This window comes from Nannospalax galili, unplaced genomic scaffold (genome assembly GCF_000622305.1).
Source record: "Nannospalax galili isolate Female #2095 unplaced genomic scaffold, S.galili_v1.0 scaffold390, whole genome shotgun sequence".
Classification (NCBI taxonomy): domain Eukaryota; kingdom Metazoa; phylum Chordata; class Mammalia; order Rodentia; family Spalacidae; genus Nannospalax; species Nannospalax galili.
Window position 1 is genome coordinate 99,842 of NW_008330777.1, and position 17,413 is coordinate 117,254.

At 34.5% G+C, this 17,413-nt stretch overlaps 1 protein-coding gene across 4 annotated transcripts in view; it reads right to left on the reverse strand.

Moving 5' to 3' along the window:
* The window catches only part of Osbpl8 (oxysterol binding protein like 8), a 206,673-nt gene that overhangs the window by 7,312 nt on the left and 181,948 nt on the right, over positions 1 to 17,413 (reverse strand). For all 4 annotated transcript variants that reach the window (XM_029555511.1, XM_008851938.3, XM_008851931.3 and 1 more), the window contains 9 exons: positions 17,141 to 17,239; positions 15,135 to 15,231; positions 13,516 to 13,614; positions 11,458 to 11,555; positions 9,682 to 9,771; positions 7,964 to 8,100; positions 5,682 to 5,867; positions 5,017 to 5,104; positions 1,602 to 1,707 (listed from right to left, as the gene is read on the reverse strand). In XM_029555511.1, the coding sequence (XP_029411371.1) occupies positions 1,602 to 1,707; positions 5,017 to 5,104; positions 5,682 to 5,867; positions 7,964 to 8,100; positions 9,682 to 9,771; positions 11,458 to 11,555; positions 13,516 to 13,614; positions 15,135 to 15,231; positions 17,141 to 17,239 (1,000 nt within the window). The remainder of the gene's footprint in view (positions 1 to 1,601; positions 1,708 to 5,016; positions 5,105 to 5,681; positions 5,868 to 7,963; positions 8,101 to 9,681; positions 9,772 to 11,457; positions 11,556 to 13,515; positions 13,615 to 15,134; positions 15,232 to 17,140; positions 17,240 to 17,413) is intronic.

The following is a 17,413-nucleotide window of genomic DNA, read 5'->3' on the forward strand; positions in this document are numbered from 1 at the left end:
CTTCATCTCCCATGCCTTACCTTGTGCTCTGTGGTTCTAACTCATCTATAATCTAACAAAGCATTTATACTCTTTTCCTGCCACCACACAATTACATTCTTGAGTTAATTTTAGAACCACTTACATATACACCCAGTATAGTAAAATCTTTTTTTTTCAGTCTTTTTATTTTAATTGTTTTATTTTAGTTTTTGTCATTCTGAAAATTTCGTACATGTATAAAATGTATCTTGATCATATTCACTTCTCACTCCCCCCAATTCCCTACAGGCTCCCCCATCATATCTCCCTCCTAATCTTCCCTCCTTCCCTCCTTCCCTCCCTCCCTCCCTCCCTCCTGTTTAACCCACCAATTTCAAGGAAATTTAGTTTTCTACATAATTTTGTATCAACCTTTTCCTGAAAAGCATTTAGATTATTTCTAAATTATACTGCTGTTATAGAAGTTTTTATGATAAATACATTTGGAAAATGATGGGTCAAAGACACATTTTAAATATGTTAGCTCTACTAATATTTTGATTTGCTGTATAAGTGTTCAAGAAAGCATGAATTTTATGGATATCATACATAGTACTGACCACTTACTAGGTACCATTACGTCTCTAGATGATGAGGATTCAGTAGTGAACAAACAAAAACATTGACTTATTTGGAACTTAGAATGTCATGGGGGATATGGACAATAAACATGTTAAGATAGTCAAATGTGCAGTGTACTGAATGGTGTTGTGGATGAAGGGGAAGAGAGTAGTGTAAGGAGCTTGACAGAAGTACCAGGTGAGAGATGGGTAGCTGAGGACAGTAGGCTAACATCAGAATGTAGTGGTTCATTGTGTTATCCTTGAATACTTTAGGGAATCAGATAGAAATAATGTTATACATGTTTTCACATTGTAAAAAATCATGGCATTACATAAAATATTAAATAGAAAGGTAGTTTAAGCCACTATTAAAGTAAAATTTATGCATCGCTGTTAGCAACATACTCTGTTCCAAAGGCCAAAAATATCAAAAGTATTTGGGAGCTTGTATCTAATCCTTAAAAGATTTTTATGGTTGCCTCTTCAGAGGGGGAAATGTTGGAGGGGAGGGAGTGGGCATGGATTTGACCAAAACACGTTATATGCATGTATGAAATTCTCAATAAAGTTTTTGTGAAAGTTAAAAAAAAAAAAGGCATAGGGAACTTTATATTCCACAAAGGAGAATGGCTTATAACAAAATGATTTCTGATGATCTTTTAAAACAATATAATAGAGAATCTATGGAAGTACAGGTCAGTTCTTTTAGCCTTTTAAATTAATTTTTTAAAGCTTATCTTTTAAATTTGGAAGAACAACATATATTTAAAGTATTTTATAATTGCTACAAAGTACCAATTAACAAAAATAAGATGCTATATATTTATAGCATATGCTATAAATATATTGTAAAAAATGTTTTTCATAGCTCTCTTGAAACCATATATTCAGTGGGTCATTACATTAATACTTTTCATTGATGACCTTATAATTACCAATCTTTTATATTTTAAGGTAAGTATTTGACTTTTTTAAAAAAAATGACTCAGTGAATAATCTGCAGTTAAGTATTTTTACCTTCACTTCCAGATGAGTCTTGGATATCAGGTTCTGGGGAGGAATAGCCTTTTGCCACTTTCTTCTGTTGTCTCGTTGGTTTATGTTTCATTTTTGGAACACTAACCTGAAAAAGATCATGCTATTATGTGAGCTTGTACTGTGGTCTGTAAATAAAGACTGCTGTTGTACAGCTGTCAAAACTGCTCATGGGAAAAAAGAAAAAAAAAACTATTCATGGGCATGAGCTTCAGAAATAAAGATTAAAGGAAACAATCTAATGAAAATTTAGCAAATAAGATGCATTGCACTTAGCAAGCCAATTATCTGATTTTAATTGGGTACAAGTATTAGAGTAAAAAAATTTAGTAAGTAATTTCTCTTCCATTTCTCACCCTTAGCCCAATACCTCCTTTACAAAAATAGGTACCCACAGCTATTAGCTTATATATCCTTCCAGAGACATTTTAAGCATATACATACAGACAGGAACATCTATCCCAATCACTGTGACTGTCCCAGATATCTCCAGTGGAATATTAAATAGCACTGTTTAAAAACCATTCTTATGTTGTTCCCAATGTTAGAAACATTCCCACTGATATTGGGTATATAAGAAAACTTAAGCTGGGTGTGCTGGCACATGCCTTTAATCCCAGCACTAGGGAGGCAGAGGCAGGGGAATCTCTGTGAGTTCAAGGCCAGCCTGGACTACATACTGAGTTCCAGGCCAGCTAGGGCAACAGGGAGACCCTGACTCAAAATGATAGAAAAAAAAAAAGAAAATTTAAATTATTTATTTTTAGTGATACCTGGGTAATACAGGAAGCGTTTTCTGACAAACAGGAATAATACTAATGTTTTTCAGTATACCTAAACTCACTGAAAAATCTACGGGCAGGCATAAGATTCAAAGTATACTAAATATCAACTAGGACCGAATTTTCTGTAGGATAATAAACTTTAGAATAATAATTAATAGGTTTGTAATTCTGGTGACCAGTCCTAAAAAACTAGAATCAGGAAAGTAAGGCAATATACATGCTTAGAAATACATGAAGGAATACAGGAAGTCAGTAGTTACAAGTCAAGAAAATATCCCTGATTATTCCTTGGAACAATTTTGTAAAACCTTATATATGTACTTGAAATGTAATTTTTATAATGTATACTGAGTAGGCAGGTTGTAGATTAAGCCTACACTCCTACTTTAAGTTTGGGAGTTCGCAAAATGACAAAGAGAGTCAGCAATTAGGGATGTATGAAGATTGATTGTCATAAAGTCTGCCTTTAGGAGGAGGCAGAGTTGTCTCATGTATCTCTACTGTGTCAGAAGGACAATTTAAAACATTTTTTCATTTTAAAAATTGTGATAGCATGTCTAGGATCAATTTTGCTGTTTTAACAACTACCTATAATCCACCAGCACTAGTTGTTGTTTCACAGTGCTGTATAACGATGACTACTATTTCCAGAGCATTTTTCATCATTTTAAAGATTTTGTCTACTTTGTCTCCATGAATTTGCTTATTTGAAAACCATATACTATTTGTCCTTTAGAGCTGGGCTTATTTTATTTACGTATTTTCAAGTTTTGGGACACATGCATCTTAACAATATGAACTCTTCCTGTCTAAGAAAATGGATTATCTTTTCATTTATTTACGTCTTATTTTATTTCTTCCACAATATTTTACGGTTTTCACTGCACAAGCCTTCCACATCTTGGTTCAATTTATTGCTAGGTATTTTTCTTCTGGATGTTACTATAAATTGAACTGCTTTCTTTTTAAAAAAGTGTTTTAATCTTTATTTTACTCTATCTATCTATCTATCTATCTATCTATCTATCTATCTATCTATCTATCTATCTATCTATCTATCTATCTATCTATCTATCTATCTATCTATCTATCTATCTATCTATCTATCTATCTATCAATCATCTATTTCTTTTTTTTTTTTTGGTCTTTTTGAGACAGGGTCTCCCTGTAGCCCCAGCTGGCCTGGAACTCACTTTGTAGACCAGGCTGGCCTTGAACTCACAGAAATTCGCCTGCCTCTGCCTCCCAAGTACTGGGACTACAGGCATGTGCCACCACGCCCAGCACTTATCTATATTTTTAAAGACTTATTTTTACTTTGTGTGCACAAATGTTTTGCCTGCGTGTATATATGTGCACCAAGTATGTGCCTGGTGCCTGCAGAGGCCAGAAAAGGGTGTCAGATTTCCTGGAACTTGAGTTACACACTGTGAGCTATAACATGACTGTGAGCTGCCATATGGGTGCTGAGAACCAAACCCTAGTCCTCTGCAAGAGCAGCAAGTGCTCTTAACTACTGAGCCATCTCTCCAGCTCCTGAACTGCTTTCTAAATTTCCTTTTGGGATTCCTCACAGCAAGTTATAGAAACACAAGTATTTGTGTATTCATTTTATACCCTGAAACCTTGCTGAATTAATTTATTAAAGATTTTTTAAATCTATAAGATAAAGTTATCTGTTAAAAATTTTTATGCAACAAGTTCTTTCTCTCTTGCTGCTTTAAGGCTCTCCTTTTGGCTTTGAACAGTCCACCATGGTGTGAGTGAGTTTATTCTACTCAGAAACTGTTGAATGTCTTAGATTTGTAGAGTCATATCTGTCACTAAATCTGGGAATCTCAGAGCCTTTTCTTAAGCACATTTACCTGTTTCTCTCTCTCGTCTCCTTGTGGAATCCAAGGTGCATATGATGACCTACTAGATGGTGTCCCAAAGGGTGTCTCAGGCTTTGTTTACTTTTTTCACTCATTTTTCCTTCTGCTTCCCATATTGAGTAACTTGAATCAGTTTTATCTGTTAGGTAACTGATTCTATCTTGTACCTGCTCAAATCTGTTGCTGGATTCCCCTAGTGAAATTTCCCCATTACTGTAGTTGTAGAATTTATGTTTAATTCCTTTGTGTAATTTCACTTTACTGACATTCTCAGAGATGAGAGTTCTACATGAGTCCTCTAGGTAGCAAATATCCTGATAAGTTAGGAAAATATATGATATTGTGTATGGGGGGGTGGGGGCTTTGCACCCTCTGGAGTCAGGGACTTAAGTTGGAACACAGGAATCTTACAAGACTGCAGCTGTACCAGGAAGGAAGAGAGGCAAGGGCTATCCAATGCTGTCAAGTCTTCCTACTGTTTTTACACTACCTTTGTCCACTATTCCCTTAGTTGTTGCAAATGTTTGAACATTTTCCAGTTCTGGTAATTTTTGTTCTGATAGCTTTTGTTTGCTGATGTTTCTTTAGAGTGTAAAGACCTTAGAGCTTCCTGCTATGCAATTTTGCTTACCTAAAGTTTTAAATTTTGAAACTAAATTTTATATGTAGCTGCCATAGATACTGAACATTTAGCAAATTCATATGCCTAGCAGATCTAGTTACTTTTATGTTACATACCATTGGAGTGCGATGTTTAACTTTGGTCTGGATAACACCATCTTTTTCAAACTGTATCATATCATTAAGTGGGTCCCATGGTCGGGTACTGAATAAACGAGAAAAACAAAAACAAAAGTATTTTAATGACCAAATAAGAACTTAAAGTTTCTATCTATGATTAGATTTTCATTAATTAATTAAAATACTGTTCTAATCTTAAGATTTGTCTATATCTAACTTTTGATCCTTAGCTTATATTTAGTAGGCTAACTACTATCAAAGAGTGTAAAATGAACAGAATATCAAGTTTTAAAAAAAACTCACACTAAAATTTTTATGTTGATGAAAAATAAATATACTAGAGGGGGCTGGAGAGATGGCTCAGCAGTTAAGAACACTGACTGTTCTTGCAGAAGACCTGGGTTCGAATCCCAGCACCCACATGGTAGTTAACAACTGTCCGTAACTCCAGTTCCAGGAGATCTGACAACCTCTTCTGTCTCCCATGGGCATTGCACAACATGGGTGCATTTACCTACATGCAGGCAATACACGCATATACATAAAATAAAAATATTAAATAAGATATTTTAAAAAAGAAAAAAAGAAAAATAAATATATTAGAAATAAAAGCAATGAACTATGCTAATCTATTATTTATAAGAAACTCTTTAAAGACTTACTCTGAAAACTTATAATGCCATTCTCCTGTGAGTGGATCAAGTTCAAATAACTTACAAGCCCACTCTTCATTTTTTGTTTTCCGATCTCGGGCAGCTTGCCTTTGAGCTTCTTCCAAAACATACTTCTCTTGAGTAGCTTCTGTTTGGTCTTTGGCATTTATGGCTCGTGTTACTCGCTGCCAGAGTCTAATACATGCACAAAATAGTATTTTTTTTAAAAAAAAGCAACCAGAAAATCAAATCTACACAAAACAGGTTTTATTTCCATTGAAAGAAAATAATGTGTATTTCTGGCTTTCCCAATGATCTTATGTTTAGGAATGAGTGAAGATACAAAAGTCCAGTGACTTGAGTAGCAAGACAACTACTAATTAGTGAAGACTAATTTCTTCTGTCAAGAGAAATTGATTACATGGGTTTAAACATATGATGGTGAATAGTGCTGACTGAGGTGCTAGAAATACAGTGATGGAAGGGTGCAAAAGAATCTACATTTTCAACAAGCTCCCTGGGTGCTTCTAACACATACTAGTTAAGAGTCACAGGCTTCATGATGACCCACAATAGGTCATGGATGCATGAATTATCAGAGAACTCTTAAATTCAGTCTCTAGGAATGGGCCCAAGAACAGACTTTTTTTGATGCTTCCTAGATTTAAACATGCCAACATTGTTGAGAACCACTGATTTAAGAAAAACAGCATGAGGAAAATAATTCCCCCTATTAAAATTAGGTGTTTTTTTTTTTTTATCAGCTAAATTAAGAGTATAACATCTCAGTTATCTTAGAAGGTGACATGTTGAAACTGAAAGATGCTTTGAAATTAGTCACACGCAGGTTGAATCCTATGTCACTTAGATGGTAAAACGTTTCTCTTTCTGGGGCTGGAGAGATGGCTCAGTGGTTAAGAGCACTAACTACTCTTGCAGAGGACTTGGATTCAATCCCCAGCACCCACATGGTAGCTATGAACTGTCCTTAACTCCAGTTACAGGGGAATCCAAGGCCCTCTTCTGACCTCCACGGAATTGCATGACACAGTGCACTCACATACATACAGACAATACACTCATACACATAAAATAAAAAAGTTTCGCTTTCTACATCATATTACCTCATCTCTAAAATATGTTAAGCTGGGACCAGTGGCACATGTGCATAATCTCAGCATTTGGGAGGTGGAGGCAGGAGGATCAGTAGTTCAAGGCCAACCTTAGCTATATAGTGAGTCTGTGGCCACCTTGGCCTGCATGAAACTCTTTTTCAAAAAGTCAAAAATGTTGAATTATATTTACATCTCAAAAATTGTTCCATGTCTTTGGAAAACAGCTTTGCACAAGGAGCATCATATGGTTGCATCTGAAATAGATAAAATTGATGCATAGCATACACACTTTCCAACTTTGGCCACCTGAATTGTTATGTAGAAGGGAAAGTAAATGGCAACATAAATCATGAAAGAGAATGACATGCATTAGGATCATACAGCAAGGCTCCCATACAGCAGGGGCTCACGCTTATACAGCAAGAGGCTCCTATACAGCAAGAGCTTATAGGTGTAAAGTGCCCAGTAAAGTATCTTTTATACAGAACTCCTCTTAATACAAAGAGATACAAACAATATTTTTATTCAAAAGCGTAAGATGACTTAAGAGCCATGATGGCATTAACTACTGTCCAACTACTATTAAGTCCTTTGAAAACTGGGACATCCTTGTTCTTTAAAAGGACAGAACAAAGTAGCTTCTGTACCATTCCCTTTACTCTCTACACATCTGTACTAGGTTGGAAAGCAGTTGCCAGGGAGAAACTAAGAGCCACTATAGATTCTACTTTATTTTGTACTATTACTATCATTAAATTTTTTTTTTTTTTTTTTTTTTGAGACAGTCTCTCGGTAGCCCTGACTGGTCTAGAACTCGATCTCACAGAGATCTGTGTGCCTCTGCCTTCCAAGTGAGTGTTGGGATTAAAGGCATGTGCCACTGTACCAAGTGATTCTATAATTGCATGCAAACAAACAAACAAAAATAAGGCACTGGACTAGAAGAGAAAGGAAAAAATATGAAATTTTAGTTACAAGCTGCAGAAAAACAAGATGATTTGTACTGTATTTATCGGACATACACATAGACCATTACAGGATACTTTTTCATATCCCACAAACCACAAGCTCTTTTGCCAAACTGAAGTGATGACAGAGAATGGTGATTACACCATTATGGGATGTAAAGATACTTCTTATATCTTCATGAAGTTAGCTGAAAAATGGTATGCTTACTTCTCTGATTCAAAATCATCCTGCTCTTCAAATTTTACAGTGTGCCTTATTAATCTCCATTGCTTAATGTCAGGTGTTGGATTCCAGAAAACCTCTGAGTTATCAGTCTTTTTGTCATTAATGAAAACTTCACTATCCTGTAAAGAAATTAAGCATTAATGTAGAGAATCATTTTTATTCAGAAGAGGATTTCAAAGTATAGCAATACAATGACAAATCTTTCCTTCTGCTGAATTGTAGTAAACCATTTTAAAACAAAAATAACTACCACATTTCTCAAAGTCCCAAATTCTTTCAATTTGTATAAAAATGAGGTTACATATGTAATACTAGTCAATTAAAAAACTGGCCAACTATATAGAAAGTTCATGAGATTTTACAAGTTTTTTGGTTACATATGTAATACTAGTCAATTAAAAAACTGGCCTACTACATAGAAAGTTCATGGTATTTTCCAAGTTTTATTTAACAAATTTCAAACACTACAGGCAAAGCCTCAAGCTCCATGTCTGATCTTCCACATCAGAGTGCATACAGTGACCATGAGATGCTGTGGACTATCCAGGGGCTCCAAATATTAAAAACTCCCAGAGTCTTTTCTTAGCATTAAAAACTGAGCACAGGCTTAGAAATTTTATGTTTTAAAAATGACTGCTTTATCATTTTTTCCAAATATCATTCAGATGGGAAAGCAATTAAAACATTTTGCAGGGGCCAGTAAGATGGCTCCATGAGTAAAGATGCCTGCTGCCAAGCCTGACAGCTTGAATTCCATCTCTAGGATCCATGTGGTAGGAGGAGAGAACTGATTCCCAAATGTTGTCTTCTGACCTTCACACATGCTCTATGGCACACACGCCAGTACTCACACCCTCTATCCCCTTACATGCATAAATAAACAAATAAAGAAATATGTAATTAATTTTTTTTTCAGAACCTATATAGCCACTTGCCTGAGTTTCATTTTAATGAAGTTTTTTAAAAAGAAATTTAAATCAAGTTCCACTTTTTTTTGCTTATTAGTAATGCAGAAAACAGTATATCCTCTGTGTCACTGGAACTAGTTGAGAGGTAGTGAAGTGCTGAACATAAAAGTACAGTTCTATAGCCAGAGTTCCAGGACTGAAATTCTTAGCTCACTACTTACTTTATGCTAATTATTCAAATGTTCTGTATTTTAGTTTCCTCCTTTATAAAATGAGAACAGTAACAAGCAACGATAAAATGAGTATATATTGGCTGTTAAGATGCTCACCAAGCAAAGGTGTTTGCTGCCAAGCCTGATGACCTTAGTTTAATTCCTGGTACAGACATGGTGGAACAACAGAATTGACTTCTGCAAGTTTGTTCTCTGGCTTCCAAATGCACATCATGGCGCGTGTGCTCACACACACATACACACACACACACACACATACACACGCTAAATAAATAATGCAAAAAAATTCATAGGTATCTATTTACCCACTTCATGGGGTTAAACTAAGCACTAAATGATTAATATGAACTACATTCTTGATATTGTACATGGACGTGACATAACTATTAGTTACTTCTACTGATTTACAAGTTTTAGAAAGGTGAAACATTAGATAAAACAAAAACCTGGTAATAGAGTGACACTAAAATATCTACTTTTAAAAACTAGTGTTGCTTTTCAAAACAGGATTCTTCATTTTTCTCCACCAGATAAAAATGCTGACATTAAAAGTACTTACCCAATGGCCTTCCAAAGTAGCTAGGACTTCTTTTCCCAATTTAAGTCTCCCTGATATTTGATTAACACAGTCACTACTCCCTAGAAATGGCTTTTAAAAGAGAAAATGTTGAGCATTTTATTGTAATTTACATTTACATACAATGTAGATAACCATACTCCAAAGAAGCTACATATAGTTACAGTACTCTTGAAGGCATAGTACAATCATGACTCAATTTTACTTAGAAATTTTTAATAGAAATAATTTAAATTTGAAAAGCATAGCTAAAAACAGATTATGCAGTCTGAATATTCAGAAGGATCACAAAAATTTAAGTGATTCAAGTCCAGTGTGGTCTCTAGTACTATGATCTTGCCTAACTTCCAAGACTGTGCCTTATCAATTCAGCAACACATTAAACAAAGCAACTCAGGAAACCAAAGTAATTTAAAAACCTACTGAAATAACATCTCTTCCTGTATAGGAAAGTAAAATATATAACCCAAACAATCCTTCCAAAAAATAAAATTAGAAGGAACATACTTTGGGTTACTATATTGTCTTACTAATGTCTTAGAAACAAAATTGTGATGTGCCAATACTTAATAGCATTATTGTTTAAAACTTTAATTATGATTTTCAAACCAGTATCGCCATATAAGTAAAAGTTTACAAAGGTGATAAATCAAACACAGGGTATTGCTTCAAATGATATTCGGAGTTCTTTTTCATTAGACTGGAGATGCCAGTCATCTGTATCAACATGGGATCACTTTAGCAATAAATATTATTATAAGTTCCTATTATTAACATAACATACTGTCTCACAACAACTGACACTGTGAAAACGTCTCAAATTTTCCTTTGAGGCAGACAGAACTTTACGAAGATGGCTTTAACAATATCTACTTTTTTCCTCTCCAACCCCCATGTTCCTCTTCAGTGAGATCTTGCCAGCCTCCTACTGAGAAGGTCAAAGTCCCCTTCCCCTGAGCTTGGGTGGGCATGCAATTCTGTAGTAGAAAATGGTGGAGATGACATGACTTGGCTTCTGAGGCTAACGGATGGAAGGCAAATGAGATTTGGCCTTGCTTACTAGGGACACTTGTATTTGGAAACCTTATGCTGCCAAGTGAGACAACCTTGAAGCCTCCATTCTATGAGGAAGTCAAGTCACATGGGAAGGCCACATAAACAGGTGCTTGGAGTACCAGTCCTGGTCCTTTAGGCATCAGCCTCATAAGTGGGTAAGTCTTCAGATGATTCCTGTCTCAACAGCTGAGTTAGTCTTATCTTAAGACGTTTGATGAGGTCCCAGACATTTTGTAAGAGACAAGCCATCTCCAATAGTACATGCTTATTTCTAAGCCTGCAGGTTGAAGTAACTTTTTATGCAGAAATAATAATTAATACAACACTGTCTTAGTGTACACATTGAGAATCCAAGTTCATATATACCACCTAGGATTTCATAAAATAATACATTTAATTTACAGAGGCATTTCAATCCAATCATTTAAGTCATGTTTCCTCTATAATATCAAGTTTTATTTATTAAAATTAAATTAAAGGCAAAAGAAATGGTGGCTAAATGTTTATTTGTATTTTCTAAGGCTGTAGTCTCTGGCTGTCCCAAGATGCTCACAGAGGCCTATTCTTATCCATCAAATACAACTCTCTCAGACCTGACATAAATCATGTTTTTATATTTAGTTCTCAACTCAGAACTGTATTTTTTTTTGTTTAGTATTTATAGCACAGTTTCCCTTTAATTAGGTGATATCATGTACCAACCTTTAGTTTAAATTCAAGTACTGCACTGTATCCAGTTTTTTGACAGGTAATATTGACAATCCCACCAAGCTCCAGTGTCATTGTGCCATAAAGAATTCCTAAAGAAAAAACATTGACAAAAGGTTAAAGACAGAGATACTGAGCTAAAATAAACAGTGTTTTATATTTAAATCTAGGAAAAACTGTAATTTAAGGACATTCTGTAAAAAAAATCAAAGGTATAAATAGCTTATCCATACTATGTGAAGACTAATTATTTGCAATTTCACTTATTCTTTAAAATTTATAAGTAATCCTGAGATCAACATCCACCACATTTTGTTATAATTCACTGGCATGCTTGGGGATAAACAAATGCTGAGGTGGAACTAGGCACACTGTGTTGATTCAATTCCCATACCGTAAAGAGAACAAGTGCTCCTTCTGCCGGGTTTTTAGGGTTACTTTTTGCACTTTTGTTGATGATTTTTCTGTTTAAGACTGATCTAGTGAATGAAGTGCTATGGCATAATGTTCTGATAAACAAAGCTATGATATACCTTACAAAGGAATTGTATGTGCTAATGCTTCATCCAGTTGTGAGTTATAGTGTTGGTTGGTAGTTCAACGGCAATGAATCAACAATGTATAATGAATGTTAAATAAGATGCCTCTAAATATAAGCACACATAAAACAAGGTTATGTACTGATTAATTGATGGAAATATTGTGATGAGGCTCAAAAATAACCTAACAGGGGCTGGAGAGATGGCTCAGTGGTTAAGAACACTGGTTGTTCTTGCAGAATACCCAGGTTCGAATCCTAGCACCCACATGGCAGCTAACAACTATCCGTAACTTCAGTTCCAGGGGATCTGACAGCCTCTTTTGACCTCCATGGGCATTGCATGACATGGGTGCACTTACCTACATGCAGGCAATACACACATATACATAAAGTAAAAAAAAAAATAAAATAAAATAAAATAAAAATAACCTAATGGCAAAATTACTCTAGGAACAATGTATGTGCTAATTCAGAGTTTTTGGTGACTTTATAGAATATTACTTACTATAAATAATAAGAATCAACTTTCACGTAAGTTAAGCAAACAAAACCACAAAATAGGTTCTATGGTCAAAAACTGGGCAAGTCTAAGTTAAAGAAAGCTAAAGAGGCTGTGGATACAAGTGCATCTGCTGCTGAATTCAGCAGCAGGCAGGGGTAGTCTTTAATATGTAAATGTCAATGTTAATTTCTGAGACAGAACAGATAATGAAGTCTTTCTCATACTTCTCGGCCATGGAACTCTTATTTTATAAAATAATTCATGAGACAGTGACATGAGAAACACATTTTAGAAAACATACGTAGAAAATCTTAAAAAAAAAAAAAAAAGAATCAGCATTTTCCTAGTCAGGCATCTACATGGAATAAACGGTATAAAACTTAAAAATATGTATTCTAATTCATGTAAAATTATACACATTTCACTTCACTACCATTTTAGGAACTAAATACAGGCTCTGAGCGTTTTCTAGCCTGTGGTGGCATGTGCCAGTGATCTCAACACTAGGAAGGCCGAGGCAGAGAACACTGAGTTCAAGGCCAGCCTGGGCTACATAGCAAGGCTGTGTCTTAAAGCAATCAAAACACAAAACAAAAAAAGAAATTGTTAAATGAAAGTGAGAAAAAACTTTTAAAGTACTTGAAATACCAAAAAATAGCAAATATAAATTTTATAAAGGATGACAGTATAAGATCACTTAAAATCACTTTTAAGAATTCTAAAATAATAGGCAGTTTCATCTCATTTCAAAATCTGCACAGAAGGTAACCATGCAAGAGGATTCCACGATTACAAATCAGTTTCTTCCAATGAAAGTATGTGTTATAATAGTCCATTATGTGTGAATTAATTCCCCATAGAAATAAGCAGCAAATAGCAATATTCCTAAGTAACTATGAACCAAGAATGTTTTGAAACAAATATGTCTGATTTTGTATCAAACATTTGCTTACATTTATTTACAAAGAAGTTTTAAGAAATATCTGATAGAAGTATGGAAAATATTTACCTTTACAATGAGCATATGGCATTGTCATTACGTAATCTTCACCTCTATTCAAGAAAGTTAACCGGGCTTCTCCCTCTAATATTGCAGATAATGAGTTTCCTAAAACAAAAATAGTTTATTAAATTTCACAAAACTAATCAAACCAATTCAAAACAAAGTATATTTAGGATATCTACTACATACTTCCACTATAATAGTCAAAATATCTCAATCACAATGCACTGAAACACATATTCATCACCTTATAATTAAAACATTATTTGATTTATATTCCCAATCTTACAAAATGAGTATTTTCAAAAAGTATAGCTATATATGTTATTTTAGGATAGTAAAATGAAATCAATCCCAATATGCACACTAGCCAGTAAAATACTATTTCATTGTAGAGCTCAATTTGTCTTTTCTGAATCAAAACATTTATCTGTAAATCACATATTTGTCTCAAACTTTAAATATTTATAATTGCTATAATCTTATAATTAAAAATACACATAATCCAGATGATAATATGCCACAGCAATTTCTTCTAGCCTTTGTTTTTTCATTCCTCACATCTGCATCTTTATTGGAATATAATTTACATACAATGAATGGTCCATTTTAATCATTAAATATGGTAGTTTGGGGTACTGCACGAAGAAGTCTAAAATTACTACCACAATTAAAGTATAAAACTGCCTAGTAGCACACACTTTAATCTCAACATCTGGGAGGCAGACACAGGAAGACTCAGTTCAGTGTCAGCCTAAGCCACACAGAAAGACCATCTGAAAAAAGGGTGGGAATGTAGCTCGGTAGTATAGCACTTACTTAGCATGCACAAGTCTTGGGGTTTGATCCCCAGTTCTCTTTCTCTCTTTCTCTCTCTCTCTCCCTCTCCCTCTCCCTCCCTCTCTCCCTCTCTCCCTCTCTCCGTCAATCAATCAATCAATCAATCAATCAATCAATCAATCAATCAATCAAAATACTATCACTCTAAAAAAGTCCCCACTATCCTGAGGAAACACTGATCTGTTTTCTATTTTTACCAATTCTAGAATTCTGAATAGAGAGCATGATAGAATAATTTATTTGGCTTATTTCACTCAGCACAGCATTTTTTCAGATTTGTCTATATTACTGCGTCGTGTTCACTTTATATTGTTAGTATCCTGTAGCTAAGATATGTCCATAGTAGTTAATGTTAGGTTCTGTTCAGTCTCTCCTGAACATTTAATATAAATGGTATGTTGTTTGGCTCAAGGTTAAATATCATTACTAACCTATATTTGGATTCTGTCTCTCTGTATTCAAGATTAAAAGGTATGTGGAGACAAAACAACACTGATTGAGAGTAAAGGCAAAAGAAACATTATGCACTAGAGGGACATAGTGGCTACTCATTCTGTCTTCCCAAAAGGAAGGAATGTGATGCTTTTACATATATGTGATTAACAGTTAGATAAAATAAGCCTCACTTCTAAATGGGCAAGAAAAGGTCATTATTAAAGATGATGCCTTAAAGACAAAAATTCCTTGACACAAACAGCAAACAAAAGTAATTTTATTGTAATTACAACTCACCAGAAAGACACTCCTTCTTAGAAAAATGCAGCCTAGGACAAGGGGGAACTCACCATAAAACTTGGACTTAGCCAGGATACTACCACTAAGGCAAAATCCATCTTTTCGGTTACTGACATAAAAGGCAGATATTGGTGGATGATGGGACACCTATTGAACATAGGAAAAGTCATAACATGCAACAAAATAAGCATACTGTTGTGCTAGTATCAAAATACTAATGGTTCCCATAACCAGATTTCTTGTCTTCCAGGGTACTCCATTTTCTGGCATTCGCTGTAAACAGTTCAGTGCCCCTTACACTGAATCAACAACAGTTTGTGTGGAAATGATACTACATAATTTCTAACTTTATAATATAGCTACCAGCTTAAGAGTTGGTCTTGTATCTCTTTTTAACAGCCATAGGATGATCATAGAAGTCAATGTTCCATCCTAGTGAAACCTACAGATGATTACAAACTGGATAACATCTTGACGGAAACCATGTAAGAAACCCTAACTTGACCCAGAACCACCTAAACAGCTCCCAAATTTGTGAATCTCATATAAGATAATAAACACTTCCACTCATCCAATTATTAATAATCTGTTACACAGCAATAAATTACTTATTAGCCATTGATTATTTTTCATTCAGATGAAACAAAAGCTTTGATAGATATATTATTTTAATAATTAAATGTTTTCAGTATATTTGTATCTATGTTTTCTGAAATGAGACAAAGCTAAAATTTCTTAAATTTTTCTTAAGCTTTCAATTTAGTAAAGAATTATAACAAACTAGAATGAAGGTGGTAGAGCCATCAATTTCTTAAAATAAAGATAAGTGGTTTCAACCTGCAGAATATACAAAAAAACTCTAGGGGAAGAGGAAGGTTTTCAAAGGAGATGTAGTATATTCATCTTCATTATACTAAAGGTGAGAATTATTGTAATAAGATGAAAGAACACCTTTCCCAGCTTTGTGCTGACAGGAGATAACATGGAGAACCATGAAAAAAGACCCAAGTTTAAATTAACAAAAGTTTAAAAACTAAGAAATACTAATATTTTCTTTTCTTTTTTTTTTTTTTTTTTCGTGTGTGTTTTTGAGGCAGGGTCTCCCTGTAGCCCCAGCTGGCCTGGAATCGCTATGTAGACCAGACTGGCCTCAAACTCACAAAGACCTGCCTGCCTCTGCCACCCAAGTACTGGGATTAAAGGCTTGTGCCACCATGCCTGGCTCCTAAGTATTCTTTTAGGGAAATCAACATTTTACAATGAGGTATATCCTATTCATGCTAAAGTAACAGCTTAATCGCTAAGCTCAGAAAACAAATATACCTTTCAGAAAGTGCAATTATCTGAAGAGCAAGAATGATCTGGCCAGGGTTTGTCTAGAGGAAGAACGGCTGATAAGAAACACTGCATGGGGGAACTAAACTTAAAATAATGAAGGCTAGATGGTGGTGCATACCTTTAAACCCAGCAATCAAGAGACAGAGGCATGCAGATCTCTCAGAGATCAAGGCCAGCCTGGGCTACATAGTGAGTTCCAAGTCAGCTGGAGTTACAGGGAGACCCTGTCTCAAAAAAACCTAAAAGAATAAAACTTAAAATAAATAACGAGGCAGGAGAATACAAGATCAGGTTACTTAATTGTGAATGTATAGGTGTGACTCTCTAGAAAGGCATTTAATTTGACATTATTTAGAAATAATCAGAAGATCTTAAATGCCAGGCAAACCTGCTTTTGGAACTGGAAAACTACTGAAGATTTTTTAATATGAACAAAAAGATGTTTTGGGAAATATAGACTCAGTAAAAAAACATTACACAAATAAATTAAAAGGGTGGAGAAGGAAAAATTAAAGATTTTCTTTTCGTTGGAAGAATCCTAGGATTTTAATAGTAATGCTCAGGAGTGTGGTATTTAGTAGTATTTAGTAATAAAAGGTTAAATGCTTAGCAAACATTTACTAAAAGGTTAAATAATAGTGATTTTACCAAGTTAATGTTTTACATAAAAATGTCCCAATAACTTCCAAATCATTTTTATAATATGCATTTCTCATACCTGTTCAGCAATATAAAAAGTTTTGCTGTTTGTTCTGGGATGAATCCATAAGCAGCGGAAAGTCTCACCAAGGATAGGATTATATGGTTTTTTCAGTCCCTAGTAAAAACCATACAAGATTTCAAATTACAAGTACAAAAGGTTAAAAAAGCATTTAAACCAGTCCAAACAGGTTGATCTATTTTGTCTAAAAGACATTCTCATAAAGTTTCACAGTAAATGAAATTTACATGAAATAAAAATGACTTTAATCAAGATAAGGTCTAAATGACT